Source organism: Anoplopoma fimbria, chromosome 19 (genome assembly GCF_027596085.1).
Source record: "Anoplopoma fimbria isolate UVic2021 breed Golden Eagle Sablefish chromosome 19, Afim_UVic_2022, whole genome shotgun sequence".
Taxonomy (NCBI): domain Eukaryota; kingdom Metazoa; phylum Chordata; class Actinopteri; order Perciformes; family Anoplopomatidae; genus Anoplopoma; species Anoplopoma fimbria.
In genome coordinates, this window is record NC_072467.1 from 25,298,288 (window position 1) to 25,318,891 (window position 20,604).

A 20,604-nucleotide genomic window follows, 5' to 3' on the forward strand; every position below is an offset into this window, starting at 1 on the left:
CTAACAGAAAATTCATTTGCAACTATTCCTGTTATATTCCCAACTTCTTAAATGTGATAATTGCATCTTTTTCTTCTTTTATATACAGATTTAATAGTAAATTGAATATCCTATTGATTGTGAGTCAGATACAACAATGAAAAAAAAGCACACACTGACCTTGCGTAGAGGTCTTTAAGAGTGCTGAGCTGTTTGGACAGGGATTCATTCTCTCGCTCCTTCTCCCTCAGTGTATTCCTCACCTTTTCCATCTTGGCCTGCCATTTCTTACCCTCCTCCCAACGCACAATTTCGCCCTTGGTCTGTCAGACAAACAAGTCGTACATCAAGTGAAATTGCCATTGGATAATTATTATGAACATTATGATAGCAGAGTCAATGCTCAAACCTTTTCAGGATCATCCTTGACATTTCTCATTTCTCCTCTTTTCTCCAAGTCAGACTCGAGATGCCTGATCTTCTTCTGCAGATTCTCGATGGTTGACCCCTTCCCATCTGGTTCTGGTTGATTCTTATAAAAGAACAGAAACAGATTTTCATAGCACCTCACTTTTCTCAAAACAGTTTACAGTTGAGGCTGACCATAGCCATATCCTTTAGAGTCACAACCAATATAATCAATTTCTCCTTGTAGGCCTCTCGAGCCAGAGGTAGCACGCTGATCAAATTCAGAATGAATTGTCATAGCAGATGTATATATATATAAATGATTAATACAATGTGCAGGGAATTTAAAGCGTCATCCTGCTGTGAGTCGTCTTTCAGTCATTATATTTCTCTGTTCATGTTGTTTACCATCTTCATCTAACAACAATGCTGCCATTTTTGGCAGTAATTTTGAATTAAGGACAGAGTCTGTGCCGTCCTAACTCAGGGTTCCTAACTTGGGAATTCCCAACATTTGTAATAGCTAAATTCCTATCCTTAGATACAATAGGCTTCCTAAATGCATTTAAGAAACTAGTTTCTGTAATACCAAAACTCCTAAATGTCATCTTAAACTGAGATAAGATAGGATTTCAGAGTCAGGAAGTTTCTGTAAAGAGGCCACAGGACTTTACAAACTTAAAAACAATACATGATTGTGGCCCTGGTCCTCAAGATTAGCTGAATAATTAAATTATGATATCCACTGGAGGAGTTTATCATAAATCTTAAAAGAATGTGAGATTCCATTCTCGATGCATTCCTCAATTGATTTTAATTTAATTGTCCGAATGTCTTGCGTATTGTCCGCATGATCCGTGATGCTGATATTGGCCGTCATGAGGCTGTTGTTGCATTGATCACTTCATCACTTATGTAGAGCAACAACGGCTACAAAAACAAGCTTGAGATCAAAGTCTAAGTGATCTAAGTGATCAAGCTGCATGCTTCCTTATTAATCAGCAGCGTGGCGTGTTTTTCTACCCTCATTAGAGATGCTAACCTGAAGGGCGCTGCTGAGCCTCTTGACTTGCTGCTTGAGCTCCTGGGTTTCCTGCTCTCTCTCCTCCTTTTCAGCCTGCAGGCGTCTCTGGTTTTTCAGACTCCTCTGGAGGTCCTGGTTCAGGCCGTCCACTTCCTCTTTCAGGATGTTCTCCCGGCCTCTGGCGGCTTTGGAAAAGTCCTTTGCAGCTTGGAGCTCCTCATTAAGTTCTTGCACTCGCACCTTTGTCAGAGGAGCGATTTTACAATTGAAAGGATAATTCTGCAGACTACGAGTAACCATTCAGAGACAGATCAACATAAACCAACAAAAAGTTGATTGGCAATGAGCATAAAAGTGGTACTAGATTATATTCATGTTGCTTTATGGAATGTAAGCTTTCTTTGTGTCCGTTAATGTGCTTAACAGCTATTCATAAACGTTGGTAATGAAAAACAAGTATGTTATTGTGATAAAAGGGACCCACCTTTAGCTCTTTGGTGTGTCTGTCAATTAAAATCTGGACATTGAGGCTCTCCTCTTTCTGTGCAGCGCTGGCTATGACTTGGTGCTCGGCAGCGGACGTCATCTCGGCCCGCAGCTCCAACAGAGCCTTACTGAGAGCCTGAGAAAACAGGGAGCAGAGAGATGATAGCTAAGATAAATATGACGAGTCATAACGCATTATCATCCGTTTCTTCATGGACTACTTCCTCTCCCTTCTCTTCTTGGTATAAACCTGATAAACAACTTTGTTTTGTATGTGGGGAAAAATTACAGAACTTGGAAGTGATTTTGAGAAATAATCAAATAAAATAGTATCATTTAAAAAACGCTATGGTCCCTTTTACTTATCTAGAAACTGATATCCAGATCAACTGCTCCTTCTTGTTATGCAGCTAAAAGGCTGGAAAGCACTATTTATTCAAACTTCTTTTCAGTTTCACTGCCAGCATGCACTGGGTGAACAGAAGGAAAAGCTTCCAGGTCATGCCACCAGTCCATCTCACAGACTTTACAGCATCTAGTCCACCTTTCTGGCAGATCTTTGGACTGGGAAGAAACAGAATCTCCCAAAGGTAAAGCAGAAATCTATCTGTGTATTTAAGCAAAGCAAACTAAATCAAAAACATGTACAATGTAAACTTATGAGATCAAAGAACGACCTTGAGCTGCTTCTCTTTCTGGGTGAGCTGTGCTTTCAGCCGTTCCACCAGGTTTTTCATGGTGTTGCTGGGGGAGCGGATGTTGGACTCCTTCTGGGCTGCCAGCTCCGTTTGGAGGTAGTTCATCTCCTTCTCCATCTGGACCAAGTGGTTCGTCTGATCCTCGGTCTCACCAGTCAGAGATTTCACCTGGGCTGCATGATACTCCTCCAGCCTAAAACAAATCCTCTGTGTTAGTTTGTTTTTTAAGAGACAGATTTTCTTAACTTGTTTTATCACATCATTCGAAATACTGACAGGGGTAAGAAAGTATTTCTGACCTGATCAGGTCCAGGTCATTACTACCGACTATGTGTCTCTTGTGTTCTGTAACTTATGTGGTATTCATGGGGTGAAGTCATGATTAGAGTAAATACAAATCACACACATTTAAAGGGAAGATTTGAACTCCAAATGTTAGCCATTTTTGTAGTTTGTATCACTGATACAGATAGAAACCGAGGCCAAGTTTACTGTAGGGGATGATTTGAACAGATATAAAGCTGTACCTTTTGTAAATAGTGTCTAAGCTATTGAAATGATTGGGAATAAAGACAGGGTAGTGGATTTCTTCAGACAGGACAGTTACAGGTTAATCACTGTCTGACGGAGGAAACAACATTCCTACCTAATGTGTAGTAATGTTACTTTCATACACACAGCCGTTTTGGCGGGTCATTACATTTAAGTGAATTTGGCAGATACGACAATATTGACTCCAAGCAGGATCTAATTTCTTAGTTCGAGGATGTGTCTGTTTGGAAGGAAATTTTAACACCAACTTCTGTCAGGGCAATTTTCCCAGGTTGGCAAGACATTTTTATTACCGTGTGCAGGACGATCTATTTCTACCGAGCAGGGAGATATTTCTTGCATGGAGGTTTATGCTGCAGGGCTTTTTGACACACAGGGTGATACTTCTGTAACATGCAGCAATTCAGCCTAGTTATCAATTTGTTTAGAATCAGGTAAGCAGATTAAACCTGATTGACTACACAACCTCCATGACTAATTGTCTATTTTTTGTTGCATGAATCAATTGTGGTCAATCAGCTCAGCTATACACTAAGTTAGCGGTTAATGGGGAACACCATCCTACCGAGCTGAACCTAATGCAATCTAAGACAATTACTCTACAATAGACTCAACATTATAGTCAACTTGAATTTAAAATGGCATTGGGTCTTTTCTCATGTGGCTGAAATGCCCAAATGCACTTCTGAAACCTATTCTACAGTATGGTATTTGAAGTTACTCAAGGCTTTAACGGTACCCTGTGTAGTGTACTTAACTGAGGCCTGACGCTAAGATTTACCATGTGTCCCAGGACTTCCTGTGGTGCCCATCACTCTAGGGCTTTCACACATTAGGTGTAATCCTAGATTGGGGGGGTCCAACCAATTAGCCAAGTGCATACAGTTACATTAAGTGCAAGGCCTTTTATACTGGAATATGTGATTATTCTCTGTTAATCTGGGGTTGAATCTTGAGAACTTTATATTAATTAGGAGTGTGTTATATACTGTGTATTGAATTGGGAGGGGATCCCTTTTTAACAAAACTGAACAGCATGCTGCGTGGAGCGCACTCTCCATCAGTATTCGTGTGAGCTTTTGCACCCAAATGACGCATATACTCCAGCATTACTAGGGGGATGCAACTTTGTCACGGCAGGACCAAAGGAAGCGCAGCACCGAGTGTAAAGTTGTTCTGATGAACAGTTCTGGAGAAAGCAATAGCAGAGGCCAAGGATTCAGCACGTTCAGAAAAAGACATGGCACCACTCTAGTTTTGGAAAATATACCAAAAGATAACCAGTTATGATTATCAGTGTGATCAAGGTTTGAAGGAAAGCAATGATGTCTAATCATTTCATGCTGTCAGGGTTCCAAGGATGTTATCACTGAGTTTAATGAAAGCCCCGAGTTCATATCATATTTAGAACTGCAGATTTAAGTTGGCCTATGAAATGTTTAAAAGCCTTTAATGTATTGTTTAACCTCAACAACTAGGATAAAGAAAACATAAAGGATGCTGGTTCTGTTTTGATATAACCTCCACAGGTGACCACTGGGTCAAACACGCTCTGGTTTAATAAAGAGGTTATCACTTTGACATCTGGTCAGCGTGTTTCTTAGCCATTGTTTCCATGGCGGTCCTCTGTCGCTCCAGCTCGGCAGTGGCCAGCTTCAGTTTCTCTGTGATGGAGGAGAGCGAGAAGTCCTGCTCAGCGACCGTCTGCTCCAACTCAGCCAAACGCTCCAGATGCTTGGTGGTTGGCACCCTGATGGTGGGCTTCTTCATCAATTCCTGAACAAAGGAAGGAGGGAGCATTAAAGAAAACCCTTTAAAGCTGCATGACTCCAAATATAAAATCACACTCAATGACTCATGAAGGGATATTTAAATAACATCCAGATGGGATGTTTTCTCATGAAACACTAGTTTATTAAGTGTGATGTGGTATGTTAAATAAAACAAGACAACTGCACGGCTTTCTTCTTCTGAGACTCAATTATTAACAACAGCTGATCTGCTCTGGGAGCACCTCTGTCTCTCTCCGTCGCTGCAACACTCACTCACTCACTGCTGCTTCACATTACGCAGCTCTTATAAAAAACCGTGTCCTACTAAACTTCTTAACATATGTGTTGCACTTAAACCTGCCTTTGGCCCTTTTAACACAGCCGTACTGCGAGGATCAAAGCCTGCGGGTGGCATTTTGCAGGTGGTTTTCTTTCATCTACTCTTGTTCGCTATGCAGGGCAGGTGCGTCTGGTTGCATTTCGGATATTTATGTACAGACACACACGCACACACACACACGTAGACATATTTGGAAATGAAATGTCCCTAATCAATACTGAGATGGGAAATCGATCAGGATTTCCAGCCCTAATGCAGACCATGGCTGTCTGTTTGAAGCGGTCCAGGGAGGTGTCCGCATGCAAGTCCAACTTCTGATGCAACAATCTCAGCTCCTCCTGGTGTCTCTTTATCATCTCCTCCTGATCCTGGGAGCAACAAGGTGTAGTCAAATTAAAAACAAGGAAACCGTGAATTAAAAAAAGTTAACCTTTTAAAAAAATTCAAGCAAGATAATCTAAATGCTGAGATATCTGGTTTTCCACCTACTAGAAACTTCAGACATTGCAACTAACCACTGATACATGTTTTTTCTCAATTATTAGCTCATGCTCCTTAAAAAACACATGAGGATAACAGAAGAGACATCCTTGTTTCATTGTACCTGTCTGGCTTGAGCCAACTGGTTGTGGTATTTCTTTAGCACGTCCTCTTTTTTGTCAAGTCGACCCTGAAGGTCTCTGATGGTCTGGTGAGCCAGCTTGATGGCGGGTTGATTATCTGACTGGCCCTCTTCATGCTTAGCGAGGTCAGCCAGCAGGCGTTCTCTGCTGGCCGCAGCTGGGAGCCGCAGACGCAGCTCATTGATCACTTTATCCCTGGACACAATGTTCTGTTCTGTCTTCCACATAGCTGCTTCTTTCTCTTTCAGCTTCTGCAAGTGAGGGAAGTGGAATTCAAACGATAAGCTATGCATTTCACATATAGGAAATACAATATAGTGTCTAAACCTCAACGGTATACCATTACCTCATCCAAATTTTTGCAGGTGGCCTGTGTGACCAAGATGGTGCGGACATGTTCTCTGATTTTACCCAAAGCAAACTCTAACTGATGGGCGAGAGGTAGACTCGGGTCTGGTAGGGATCCTGCACCATCCTCATACTGGAAACAACCAAAATGATGTTAACATCCAAAAGCAGGAACACCAGCCTGTTTTCTGTATAATAATATAATAATATAATAACATTCTACTTGCTGTTAACTTGAACTGTTTCCTCTGTAAACAATAGTTTACCTTTTCCGAACCGCTTAGAACTTCATTCTGGTGCTTCTCGTACTGGTCCAGTTGGCGCTCCAGCTCCACTTCTCGCTGATCATATGCAAGCTGGCGTTCTTCTTGAAGCTTAACAAGGCAAAGAGAAGAGCTTTCTTCATTACCTTCACATTTATCTTGAACACTACAACACTACTGATACAATTGTGTACTGAAAAGCTCCCGCCCCGTTTCGCTCTGTGCTCCAATAACAATTGAACCAGTTTGGAACCTGGCAGAACCTCGGTTCCCTGTCTTCTTTCCTGATACCTAGATATGCTGCTGCCGTTCAAAGGTAACATTACTAAAATGTCACATCACATGTTGTCACAATTTCCATTGAAACATTACATTATTTATGGTCACATCTTAATTTAGCTAACGTTAGCAAAACACTAGCTAAATAGCAAGCTAATAGATAGCTACATATAGAAGAGTTAGCTTTATGTCAGGTCATCTAATTTCATCCAGGTTTGCGTCCTCTTTATTTCTGTCACAACCTTAAAGAGGTAAAGAGGTAAAGAGGTTAAAGAGGTAAAGAGGTAAAGAGGTTAAAGAGGTAAAGAGGTTAAAGAGGTAAAGAGGTAGAGAGGTTTAAGAGGTAAAAAGGTAAAGAGGTAAAGAGGTTAAAGAGGTAAAGAGGTAAAGAGGTTAAAGAGGGAAAGAGGTTAAAGGACACGATGGTTGGCTGCTGAGTTATATTTTAGGAGGACATGATTTACCGTTAGCAGGAAAAGAACAAGGCTAACATTCCTTTGTTTATATTGTAAGGAAACTTCCGTTCCCCAAAAAAGCATCTCATCGTAAAAAGATACCATTGTGAGTTTCCCGTTCACACATACTGTAAGCTGTCAAGCCGGCAAAGACCTAGACATATTGCTTTTGTATATAACCATGATGTGTTTGTTTATCATTGTGTTCAATATGAATAAACAAAAACTTAACAAATTGTGAATAACTTTTGCATATTTTCACATTTTTGAGCGGCAAGAGTGTTTCACTCACCGTGTTTTGCTGCACGGTATCCTCTTCCAGCGAGCGGACGGTCCGCTCCTGCTCCTCCACCAGGTTCTTCAGGTACCTGATCTCCTCCTTCTGGACCACCAGCTCCCTGCCTTTCCTCAGCTCCTGCAGACGAGCTTCTTCCATCTTCTTGTGCCACTCCGTCACCTGTTGGGAGTGTTACAGTTTGCACACAGTCGTTTTATATGTGTGTGCAATATGTGCCACAAACAAACAGACTAACAAGAGTGACAGTGTGTTATTCTACTATTTCTGTATCCGAAATCAACAAAAATGACCTTCTGGGCCCCTTTCACATCCTTCAGTGTGGAGATGAGCTCCTGCAGGCCTCGAAGTCTCAGTTCCAGCTCTTCTGCCCTGCCCTCTGCCCTCCTTCTCTCCTCCTCAGCCTTCCTCTTCTCCTCCTGGGCTTTCTGTCTGTCCTCCTGGAGGCTCACCATGGCCACAGAGAACTTTTCCTGTTGTTGAAGCGGCAGAGCTCCGGCAAATTGCCTACGCAGCGACTGGATGGTCTGCCGTAGGTGCTTGGAGCGATTACTGCCCTCCTGGCGGGCGAGGAACAGAGTGCGCTCGCTGGCATCCAGCCGCTGTTCAGCACGCAGCTTGTAGGCCTCCAGCTTCTGGATGTGAGAGGTGGCCGTCTCCAGCTTGGCCGAGGAAGCCGACTCACTGAGCTGCAGAGCCACGATGTGCTGGTGGAGCTTCGCAATGAGCGCCTTCTCATCTGACTGTGACTGAGGGAAAGGGAACATACTGTGAATACACACAAAAGTATTTCATCCGACTCACTAATGTAGGCACATTGGGAAATTTGAAAACCATGAAAACGTAACTATATATATATATATATATATATATATATATATTTCCATATTTTTTACCATGTTTGAAGCAAGACTCGACTAATAAAAAGTCACCTGTGAATTGAAAGAATCTGATTCCACTTTCAAGATCAAGTGCAAATCCCATTTACTTTAATGTGAATTACTGTTTATCAGGCATTCAGCCATATGAAAGCATTTGAGGTAGAAGAGCAACAGTAAAATCTTTTAATGCACTGAACAGGAAAACGTAATGATTAACCCTTCCTCAGTTCAATAAAATTTAAGAAAATGGAAAAACAACAACACCCAGTTACCTGGTAGTCCAGTATTTGTCTCCTCAAAGCTTCCACCTCCTTCTCTTTGGACTGTTGTCTGGCCTGTAGAGCAGACGCCTGCATCATGGCCACATCAGACACCTCTTGAAGCCTGTACAAAATAAACACATTACATTTAGTCTTTATCTTTATATGTTAATCTCTTAAAGTCCAACGACCTCAGCCGACATTATTGTCTTTCAGAGGCTGATGCAGGCTTTAAAGGTAAAATGAAGATACTTATATCACATGAAACTACATGTTTTTCAGCCCAATGCGTCTCAGGTTTTTTTGCAAGAGCGCTCTAAATGCCTCGACTTGATTTTTTTATATCTCAAGCGGAAAAAGACTCCGACATCAGTGGAGTATTTTTTCATTGTGGGGACTTTTGCTACATACACAGAGCAACATGACTTTACCAGCCGTAGCTACCATTGATCTGAACAGTAAACAGTATTTTGTTTTCATAAATTTAAACTATACAATGAACTATTAGGTCACGTAAAGTTCATAGTTTGTGTAAGCTTATGTAAGCGCTCATTCAGTGGTTGCCTAGCGACAAAAAAAGAAAACGCTGATCGGACAATCTAAATCCCATGCAGTTTTGGGCCAAAACCATACGTTTTTTGCAAAGAAAATTGTATTTGACTATTTCTAAACTAAACATTCTTGGAATTGCTTAAATCGGGTAGAATGGAAAAGCTGAGACTTCTTGTGGATCCATTGAGCCCAATTGTATTCATATGTGATGATGTTAGTCCTTTTAGTAGCCATTTCATTGTAGTGAGACCTTTTCTTTTTTAAACTTGTCAACGTCAAACTAGTGTATAAATTTACATATTGTGATATCTAGGATAATCACAACCTCAACAGCTTGAAACTTTACAACCAAAAACTTGCAACGATGGATGTACGGCTTTCTGGTTATATTGACAATAACAGAACAGAAGTGCTTGCCATCCAAAAGCGTTATGTGGTATTTTTATACATTTGAGTGGTCAAAATTTTTTACATTTTGCACTAAGTCTGTGTAAAAAATGTTATCAAACCCCATAAGTGGTGAAACAACAACTTATTAGACGTAAGTATCCATGGAAATAGCCATCATATACTTCCATCCTAATGTTCTAAGGCCCCTTTACACTCTAAATTTTAAACATTTCAACCAACACACAAAGTTCATGACACATTAATGACTAGAAACTTGACACATTGCTGAACTGCATCTCAAATTAATCTTCAGGTTCAGATTATGTAGACGACTCGTATGCATCATATAAGATGACCCTCTATACCCCCTTTAAGACCCGCCCCCCTTTTTGAGAAGTATATCTAAGGAATGACAGATTGTTCCTTGATTACACCGCTGTGACCTTAAAAGCACTTATGCTTATACAATGTATTTCCAGAGTCATGTGAGGATTGCAAATGCAATCTTAAACATAACATATCTTTCATGATAAGAGCATTAATGATTAATCTCAGGCATGCACATTGCCAAACGTACTTAGAAACCTCAACGCGGGTGTCAGCCTCGGCCTTCTCCAGCTCTGCGATCCTGGATCTGTCGGCGTCGCTCACCGCTTTGTTGATGCTGTCTGCCAGCTCATCTCTCAGCTCTCGCTCCACCCGCTGGGCCTCTACATTCATCTTGGTCAACTGTAGAAAAACAGATGTAACATAGCTTGATAAGATGATTTTTTTTTCTAAATTACTCTTTATTTAAAAAATTATCAAATAAAGATTATTCAAAGACTCAAATCTTTAAATAAAGACAATGTATAAATGAATAGAGAGCAAAAGACTTGTGGCCTAAACTGGTGAGAATCTGGAAAGCACTGATTTTTTTATTGCTGTTAGGGGTCATAAACCAAAAATGTTGAAAATAGAGACAAGAACCACAGGCTCGAGGTCTGCCAGGTGAACCATATGGCCTTTTAGCCCTAACGCAATTTATTAAATATCAGTCACGTAGACCCTGTCAGCAGCAGCAGCATGTCTCAAGTGCGTGATGGAAAACAACTCTTCTGATGTTTTCCTTGGCTTCATACCTCTGCAAACTTGGACTCCAGCTCCATGTTGCGTTCTTCCACCTGCCTGAGGGAGTTCCTCGTGTGCTCATACATTCTGTTGGCATGCTCAGCTCTCTGCCTCTCATTCAGCTCCTTCATCTCTAGAGTGGTGATGCGTCTGGCGGCAGATACCATCTCTTTGTTGGCCAACGCCTTATCCGCCTTATCCATGTTATTCTCACCTCCTGATATTCAGGAAAAAACAGAACATGTCATGAGGCTTTGATTTTAAGGGTGGAATCCAAAAACAAGGATCAACTCTCAAGTTAAATGATCTTTTTGCATCAAAGTTGTGAAAACTAAAATTGTTTCATAAAAAACAAAATAAAAATATTCATACTAATTCAGTTATAACTCTTTCAGTACGTTGCAGTGATTGGATCATTGATAAGAATGATAATAAATAATTAAATCCTGCACTTTTCCTTTAATCACCCAGTCAGTCTGTGTGTGCTGCGTTGGTGTACTATTTAATTAAAACACATCCCTTTGCACTGAATGTTTTTATTCCCTCGTCGCCTTGTAATTGATATTATAACAAATGTTTTAGAAGGTATTTCCGAATAAAGATAACCGAATTGCGTATAATCAGCTCAATCATTAGTTTACCAATTGCACTGATGTTGTTCCAAGCTTGCTCTAAAGTATTCAGTTTCTCCTTCGTGATCTCCAGTTCTTTATTCATGGCTGAGATTTGCTCCCGAAAAGACTCATTCTCACTCTGAGAGACAGGAAAAAGATAAAAAGTATGGTATGGTCAGTCAAGGATTAACAGCCAAGAATAATAAAGGTGTGTTGATGCGTTTTAATACCTCCAGATGTTCGAGGTTGGTGGTTCTCTGCATCAGGCGGCTGTCCCTCTGAAGCATGTCTCTGTATTTGACTGTTAGCTCCGTGTACTGTTTGTTGGCCCTCTCCAGGTCTGATGAGGGCACACTGTCATCCAAGGCCTTCTGCAGCGCTGATATCTTATACGCAGCCATTTCCTATAACAAATCAAAAGACATTAAAAGGTTGTTGGTGCTGATAATGTGATTTTTAAAGGAAATTACAGTTTTTGGTAATATTTGTGTTATTTTCCTATTTAGTTCCATGTTTACTTAAATAGCTACAGAACTTTTCAGGGGATCACTACATGCATTCAATTCAACAACAAGTCATTGAAATAATTTCTGCCTAGGTTTTTTGAGGCCTTTTTTTACAGAAGAGAGGCAATAAAGAAACAAATAAATCTGGCTTTGACAGGGGAGAGAGCCACAACAGCCTTACGGTGCACCACTACACAATGTTCAAAGAAGGACTAAAAGTATTCTCGTCGACTCCCCTTTGAGCTTCGATTTACATTTACTCCCAAACAACTATATATGTACCTTGTGTTCAGATAGCATGGAACATTTTAAACTAAACTTGAAGAAAAAGAAAATTGATGCTTTTAATCCTATCCAGAACCAAAGACTGTATAAAATACAGACGAGGCTTTCGGGACGCCACCCTTTGGATTCTGGGTTTCTAACCATTTTAACATGGGGGTCCATGGAGATTGACTCATTTTTTATGCCAGCCTCAAAAGGCCATTTAGGGAACTGCATTTTTTGGCACTTGCAGGTTGGCTTAATTTCTCTGCACTGTATGTGGAACATAAGGTGCGCGATAAACACTTGGATATTTGATCCTGAGAAAAAGGTTGTTTTTTTCACCAAGACCAATTTGGTCATTTGTTTTTTTCACCTGTTCTTAAGTTATAAACACAGGAGAGAAAACAATTTAGATCTGACATAGACAATGGAGAACCCCAAAAAATGTTTTTCTCACTTCCTCTCAGGGCTTCCGTATGTTTTACTTTTCTTCTCTGTAACCAAACCAATTGTAACATCTGTTTTCCAGAGTGGAAGTGAACTTTTTGTTTCTCTACCTTGTATCTCTGCAGGTAGCCGATCCTCTGGGTGACAGAGGCCTGCATGTGGCTGCTCTCGTCCCTCAGCTTGCCGTTCTCCTTGCGGAGGTGCTGTTCTTGCTCCAGCAGGGTGATGTAGCGCCGTGACAGTTTCGTCTCATTGACCTTCAGCACCGTCAGTTTGCGCAACGCTTCGCTCAACGATCTCCTGACTTCCTCTGGGTCCTTCTGAAGGGTGTCCAGCAGCTCCTTTTGGGTGAAATGGACAAGTTGCTCTAAAAAAATGCATCTTTCATGATATGTACAGTGATGAACATCTGTTGACTCATTCATTTGTCATTTTCTGTACCCATTTTTTCATGAAAACAAAAAAACGAAACACTGACATGTGATCTTAAACACAGCCCATGTACTTCTTACTGCGAGGCAATCTGTGCTGTCAAAGACTATCAAGGGCTTCACTTATATTTGAAACTACAATACAGAGTGAGTGGTCTGCCCCCGTTTATGAGTGTTTCATAAACGAGAGCACATTGTGAATTGCTCCTAACCCTCTGAACTTGTATTTGTCTGACTTACGCTGAATTCTTGGATTTTTACAGCGTCCACCTGCTTTTGCTCCTCCAGTTTGTTCTTCAACTCTGTAAACGTGTCTTTCTCCTTTTGCCACTCCGCCTTCTCACTGAGCAAAAACACAATAAAAACCGTTTCATTTTGCACTTAAGGTTACAAACCAGCTCGTACATATGAGATCCTCTTACTTGTTAAACCAACCTTAGGTATTCTTTATAGAGGAGTCCCTGTTGGTGGGTAATGACAGAGAACTTCTCCTTGTATTCCTCCAGTGTTGCTGAGAGTTTCTTACTTTTTTCCTCCTTGTTTTTGAGCTCCTAATTAATACAAGTATTATAAATGTTTAATTTATAGTTTAGACAGCTTGTTGACTTACAGCTTTTCCATCCAGGTCTTAAGGTGACAGTGAAACTGACCTGAAGAAGACGAACGGCATACTCATTCAGAGAACTGATGACCTCAGTGCTGCTGGGCCCCAGACCCTCTGGGAGGGTCAGAGGTCGGATCACAACTCCCCGGTTGCCTGTCCTCCTTAACAGCTCCAATTCACCTTCCAGTTGGTTCACCTGACAATAACGAAATTTTCGAAAGCAGAGCAGTTAAACATTTCTTTTGATAATACAAAGTTCAGCCACTAAAATTTTTATTTGTCAATCAAAATAGTTCCACAGTTTACTTCTAATATCAGCGGCTTACACAGAATATTCTCTGAACAATAGGATAGGATCAATCCTAAGTCATTTCTCCTGTCACATGGAACAGAAGCAACACATGTTTAAAACAGAAGAGACTGATTGATCAAAGAACTGTTCAAGTCAAGCCAATTACCGTTCAGAGACTTAGAGAACGCCAGGCATTTCCACCCGTCTCTATTAATCATCTATTTCATTATGGAAATTGGTATATTTTCACGCAAACCATTTATTCTGTTGATTTGGAAAAGTGAGTTGCGACACACAGCTGTTAATTGCTGTTGGCCTTGAATAACCACGGTTTCATAACTGCTTGACTTTGACAAATCATATTTGGATGTTTAGCCAGACAAACTGACAAGGCGGACAATACTGCTTTGTGTTCCTGCCAAAGGAAGCAATATCGCCAAAAGGGGATTTAGATATGTCAAACAAACAAAACGTTGTCTGTCATCAGTCAACAGCATCATGTCTTTATCTTGTCAATCAAAAAATATGGATGCACCTTTTCTTTGGCTCTGGCAAGCTGACTGAAACTAATGGTTGCTTCCTCCCGAGACAATTTCAGCTCCTGCCGTAGTTCTTCGTTTCTCCCCACCAGCTGATGTATTTGGGACTTGAGGTGCGGGGCTGACTCAGGCTGCCCGCTCATGCTGCTAGCATCTATAGCCTGTGATATGGAGGATGAGCACAGTAGAAATGCCATTAAAATCATTGGAAGATAAATAACAAACCTAATCTGTGAAATAGAAAATATAGTTTGAAGAGTTAGTCAGTGTCCACCCTTACCATATTAATCTGACATTTACTTTTAACACTAGTTGTGCATAACATTACATGCTCAAAATCCATTTTTTTTCCTATGTTTTTGTGTCTGAGTGACTAATGGAGAGTTTTTAAAGCTGATCTGAAGGCAGCTGCTAAACTGGCTACAATGATATCTCTTGGGGCAATTTTCAACCGTCAATGTACGTCCAATAAAAGTGCTTGTTTTCGCCACTGACAACTTCATGGAAAGGATCCAAGGATACATTTTTCTTTAATTTTCAATTAGGTTGCTCTATTTGTTATCGTGTCATGTGACTTGTCGCCGGAAGACGGCGGTGGAAACAAGAGTGAGAGTTGGAGAGAGGAGTGCCGGTGATGTCAGAGAACAGAAAGTGTAGCTTTGTGTTCTCTCATGATGTGGAGTCGATGTGGATGCGACCTCGGGATTACAAAACGAGATTTCTCCAAGCAAGACTTGGTGGGAGACAATAACTAACCTACGATAACAGACCGGATCTTGCAAAGAATAAAGAATACCCAAGTTACCTTACTACTACTTCTCATGGCTTTTCCGTGGCTTGCACCTGGTACTTCGTCTTACTTTCCTGTGCACTGGTCATGTCTGATGCTGAGCCCACCAGTGTGATGTCAAAGCCAAACAAACATCCTCTTCAGCTATTTCAAATTGGACTTACTTGGATAATTTCAAACTCTTTTTTCTGTCTCACCGCATTTGTTGTTTATTAAGTTGCTATGTGACAAGCTGCTCTCTGCTTCATCAACTGACAAAAGCCATTGAAAGACTTAGGAGGGGAGTACAGTATGCCTATTGTTTTCAGCATATGTTTGAGGTTATATTAGCTGTAGTGGACTCAATACGCCTTTGCATGAGCGCGGACCAGAGCTGTTATGTGAATATTTATATCAAAAAAGATTTTTTGGTTGGTAAAATGTGCCTCTACCAGAAATAAATATAAACTATATAACTTAATGTATATAGAATCTATGAAACATTCCATTTAGGTTACACAATTTTAACCCAAATGTCAAACTAGAAGCATTTTGACTGCTTTATGAGCAGTCTGTTCACAGGCAAACACAGAATGTACCCCAATGTAAACGTAACGGTTTTAAAAAAATGAAAAAAATGTGTCTACCTCTATAAAATGTTTAAATAATGTTGCTTGAGGCTAAATAGATTGTGCAATAATTTGATTGTATGATGCGCAAAGTTGCAATAGATGAATGATATAGTAAGGGTTCTTTCAATAGATTCATGACATGGTGAAAGGTGGTGAAATAGATTCATGATATGTTGAGAGATCGTTAAATAGATTCATGATATGCTGCGAGGGATTGGACACTATGTTTCTTGCTCTTATCACTGGTTGTGTAATGTGTGGTTGTGGTGTGCTTTAGCACATGTTGAGATATTTATATGTTGTCTGGCGCTTCGTCATTACTCCTACGGAGGCAGCTATACGATATGTCATGTTTCATATTATGTGTGCATAACTTGAGACCCATAATTCTTTTTCCTATCAGGACAATAAAGCATATTGTATCTGTTTTGTTGATGTAATGAAACATTAATCTGAATGAAATATGATCTAATGAAATCTAAAACTAACTGCTGTTAATCTAATACAGCGGCTGCTACATCTACAACTCTTCTCGTAGACAGAATTGTATTAAAAGGAGTTAAATGTTATGTTCATCAATGGCATTTCAATATATCACGGACCCGATATTGGATGAGTCAGTATTGCTTTTGTTTTCAGTCCCCTTTGACCGTGTACTCACAGAAATTTCACAAGAGATGTTGATTTGATCAGTGCCACGAGAACAGAAAACAGAACATATGACACAAAAACTGACATATGTAAAGTACCTGGAATAGAGTAAGAGATATTTGGGAAAAACCCATGAAAACTGTTAATGAAAATGCAGGTCTGAACAGACAAAACCTGATGATGGATAGAATTATATGGCTTCCTGCTGCACAGTGTGTGACTTCGTCCTGAGTTCAGCTCCACAGTTGAATGCATAAATACACACACACACACACACACACACACACACACACACACACACACACACACACACACACACACACACACACACACACACGTATATATATATATAAACTACTGAGCAACCAAAAAGCTGTGTGAAACGCTTCAGTGAAAAGAAAACACATTTACTGCCTTGAGAACTAAACTAAACAGTTATAAATCTAATGTGCTTTCGATTATTTACTGTGAGGTGAAAAGTTCTACATTTAGTCACAAATTTAGTATTTCTATTATAAATTAAGTCAGTAAAGATACTGTTGCATCAAATACAATGTATTTGAACTTCTTTCAGGAAAGTAAGCTGCTTGATCAATAACTACTGCATTATATTTACTGCTACATTTGTGTGGGAAAACATTCTATTCTTTGGTCGTGTGTTTTTGTTTTGTTTGTGTATTAATACAAATGTACTTCTATCAGGAGACATACTACTCCTTTAAGCTGTTCTCTGTGGCCCTTCTCCACAATAGTATGACACAATACAGAGCGGTGGAGCAAAATAAAGCAAAATCATGAATCTAGTAGTCTATGTTTTTGGTAACCTTTGTTTTATGTTCTATGTTCTGCTGCTGTGTCAGTCAGCACACTAATGTGGAAAAGATTCTCAGCGAGGAACTTCTCCTCTTTACATAAAGTTTAACTGATCACTCTTTAACAAACCAGATTGAAACCTGTTACTATTCACGGCAAAACTGTGGCTACAAATTATACTGTAGTCCACAAAAACGAATCAGTGTTAACGTCAGATTTGGAGCATGGGAGACACTTACATTAGCCAACCTTTCCAGACTGGGTATATTGATGGCAGATGGAGTTGTGTCTTGATTTATCCTCATGGCTTGGAGGACATCTTTCAGAGCACCCTCCAGGTCTCTCTTCACTTTTGAAAGTTCTTCCACTATGAGTTCACAAACAGGAGGGAACAATATCGGTTAAACTGTGGCCTCTGATGTATTTATACCCCATTAAAACTGCAAAAATAATCCCAGCAAAACATTTTTTCCTACTCAGTTGAAAAAAATGTCCAAGTGTTACTTTAAATGCAAATCAGATAGACAGCAGGGCTGTACTTACATTTGATGTGGAACTGGGTCTTGTGAAGGTCCAGCTCTCTCTCCTTATTGCTCAGTTCTTTTTCTAGGTACTCGTTCTGCAAAGTGAAGTTTGTCACCGACAAGATATGAAAACATTCAAATCCTTTCAGCTCCAGGTTCAACATGTTTTTCTTCACCTGTGTTACCACCAAACCAAATACAGGTCTTATTATAAGTACTCTCAAATACTTGCACGCTTCATAGGAAGATAAAATGTAAAGTTCAAAAGCTAATCACAAATCATTCCTTGATTCAGTTTGTTTTACCTGACATAGTGTTTTACTTTCAAAGTTTTTTTCACATTATTGCATACAGGACACTCTTCTGCAGTTGCAGGTATCAATGTAACGAGTTCGTTTATTTAAATCCATCTGACATTAGCATAATATTGATAATTCAACAAGGTCTTCGATACGTGATATCATCTCATTAACTCCAAAAAACACCTGTATTTTTTTTATGAAGTGACATTCTCAAGCCAAAGCAGAGTGTCCTGGATAAATAATGATCAGATGACATGCAACACTAAGCACAAACAAAGCATATTGTTGGTTATAAAACTATAAACCACGGGCTCTAACAGTGAATTAAAGGCTGAGGCACTAATCAGGAAATCGCTCTTCTTTGAAACACCGGGCCTTGACTGAAGTTGACATGCAAGAAATGACGTCTTTAGTCATGAGCTTACTTTGCGTCGGAGCTCTTCATCGGTGTAAGTGCTGTTCTGCTTCAGTGGCAGCTGTACAGTCCGGCCGGGCCTGACGTCCTCCTCCAGCAGCAAGCTTGACTGTGGGATCCCTATAAACACAGCTGATGTTATTTCAGAAACAGCACAATGTGAATATTGAACATCTATCTGTGTGTATAACACGTTTATAAGGGTCACAAATGCTAAATAAGACCCCTGTAAATAGTTTTTGTTTTAGTAATCTTGGTTTTTAGATACCTGCTTCTAGCGCTTGTTGGATTATATCTGCTTCTCCCCAGAACAATAGTGGTGAGCAGAATGCTGTTTGTAACTCTAGATAACCTCACTCGCTGCCGACAGCTTTCATAGGAACACGCTTCCAGGAATGATTTGTAGGAGTTGGGTGTTTTAAATCAATCATCATTGCATTGCAGCAGTGATAAAGAAAATAATGTTAATGCCGTGAGCACCACAAATACAATTAAATGTTTATATCTCAAAACGTGCAAACTTGAAAAATGCACTCAGAGGAGTGTAGATCTCTGCCAGGTGTGTCTCTCTCTCTCTCCCCTCCCAAACAAAGAGGAGATGAATCTCACGCAGTTTTGAAAACAATATTCTGCAAAAGCTCCGGTTCAAAAGTCAATTATCGTTCGGGGCTACGACAAAATCAGACACAACTTTTTGCCCTCATCAGACCAACACTTAAAATGCTTGTAGACACGTGAGACCACTTCATTCATCAATGTTTTGCAGAGACTAATTCTAATAGTGTAATTCTAATTCTGTAACTAACTAACTAATTATGTTAATAGTAAATGGACATGTACTTTCTAGTCTTTCACAAAAAGTGTTAGCACATTAATTGGTGTCATTTAATTGAAGGATTTTTGCGTCACCTCTTTCCTTCACCATGCGTCTGACTTGTTTCTTCAGCTCCAGTCTCTCTTCTTCAAGTCGTTCAATCTAGGAGGAAAATCAAGCAGCGAGTTAAGAAGTGCTCAGAAAACATAGTGGTTATAAAAGCAGTAGTTATAACCTTTTATAATCCCCACTGCTTTACCTCTTTGGTGAGGACTTGGTTTTCTGCTTTGTACTGCCGTTGTCTGACATCTTTTGCTCGCCTGAAGTGTGTGAGATCCACTTCCTGCTTTGGTTCCAGACCTTGAGGCATAAAAAATAATTAGAAATTAATTTCACTGCTCAGACCCCTATCTGTGTCAGTGTCTAAATAGGCTGAGAGAAGGAAATATTAATTCATATTTCAAATGAACCGACCTAGTTTTTCCCGGAAATCCTCGTTTTCGTCCATGAGGTCATTGATTCTCATCTCAAGCTGGTTGATATCTTTGGTCAAGGCCTCTGCCTCAAGATCTCTCACTTTAATTTGATTTTTACACTCTTTGATCTCTGCAATGGCTGCTTCCAGGCCATAAGTGCCCTGTTGTGCAGAGACAGAGCTGTGATTACTCATCCAAGTATTTTTCTTGGTTTCTTTTTCAACGTGAACGCTTTTTGGGGGAAATCAGGATGTGATTAGACACAGTGGAAGACAAACACTTAACTTGTAGACCCAAAAAACACGTTGATCACACCATAGTCACACAGTCATTTCAATGTCTTTTAAAAGAAACAATGGACAAGGAAAAAAAAAAATCATAGCTTTGCTTCTGGGAAATTAAAGTCTCAATTAATTCGATTTGGATTAAAAAAAAAATCCTTGAAGTAAGCCAAAGTGAAAATATTCTAGGAGAAAGAGGGGTTGTTTGCAGACTTACGGATTCATACTGGCTCAAGCGGTTTGAGGCCTCAATGAGGGCTTTGTCTTTTTCTTCAGCATGAGCTTCTGCAAGCTTTACCAGCCGCGCTGCTTCCTCTGCTCTCGTCTCTGCAGCTTCCAGCTTGGACTTCAGCTCCTCCATCTTTCTCTGCTGTACGGACAATGGAAGGCCTTGGACAAGAAAGGGAAATGATTTTCTTAACTGCAGGCTAAAGTGACCAGTCTAGTTCACCTGATAACAAGCATAAGTAACTTTACAGACTTCCTTACTGAACTCAAGTGCATCTGTTTTT

General features: G+C 40.1%; 1 protein-coding gene across 1 annotated transcript in view; it reads right to left on the reverse strand.

Moving 5' to 3' along the window:
- Window positions 1-20,604, reverse strand: part of cep290 (centrosomal protein 290) — a 38,801-nt gene that overhangs the window by 8,438 nt on the left and 9,759 nt on the right. Inside the window, exons 12-40 of the mRNA XM_054619633.1 lie at window positions 20,310-20,482; window positions 19,810-19,972; window positions 19,595-19,695; window positions 19,431-19,497; window positions 18,532-18,641; window positions 17,824-17,899; window positions 17,520-17,647; window positions 14,412-14,576; window positions 13,631-13,780; window positions 13,416-13,531; window positions 13,221-13,323; window positions 12,660-12,890; window positions 11,560-11,733; window positions 11,357-11,468; window positions 10,727-10,932; window positions 10,183-10,334; window positions 8,676-8,787; window positions 7,816-8,271; window positions 7,520-7,684; window positions 6,497-6,604; window positions 6,229-6,363; window positions 5,864-6,133; window positions 5,520-5,627; window positions 4,724-4,923; window positions 2,575-2,788; window positions 1,896-2,033; window positions 1,430-1,651; window positions 389-511; window positions 160-302 (exon numbers count right to left, since the gene is read on the reverse strand). Coding sequence (XP_054475608.1) covers window positions 160-302; window positions 389-511; window positions 1,430-1,651; window positions 1,896-2,033; window positions 2,575-2,788; window positions 4,724-4,923; window positions 5,520-5,627; window positions 5,864-6,133; window positions 6,229-6,363; window positions 6,497-6,604; window positions 7,520-7,684; window positions 7,816-8,271; window positions 8,676-8,787; window positions 10,183-10,334; window positions 10,727-10,932; window positions 11,357-11,468; window positions 11,560-11,733; window positions 12,660-12,890; window positions 13,221-13,323; window positions 13,416-13,531; window positions 13,631-13,780; window positions 14,412-14,576; window positions 17,520-17,647; window positions 17,824-17,899; window positions 18,532-18,641; window positions 19,431-19,497; window positions 19,595-19,695; window positions 19,810-19,972; window positions 20,310-20,482 — 4,621 coding nt within the window. The remainder of the gene's footprint in view (window positions 1-159; window positions 303-388; window positions 512-1,429; window positions 1,652-1,895; window positions 2,034-2,574; window positions 2,789-4,723; window positions 4,924-5,519; window positions 5,628-5,863; window positions 6,134-6,228; window positions 6,364-6,496; window positions 6,605-7,519; window positions 7,685-7,815; window positions 8,272-8,675; window positions 8,788-10,182; window positions 10,335-10,726; window positions 10,933-11,356; window positions 11,469-11,559; window positions 11,734-12,659; window positions 12,891-13,220; window positions 13,324-13,415; window positions 13,532-13,630; window positions 13,781-14,411; window positions 14,577-17,519; window positions 17,648-17,823; window positions 17,900-18,531; window positions 18,642-19,430; window positions 19,498-19,594; window positions 19,696-19,809; window positions 19,973-20,309; window positions 20,483-20,604) is intronic.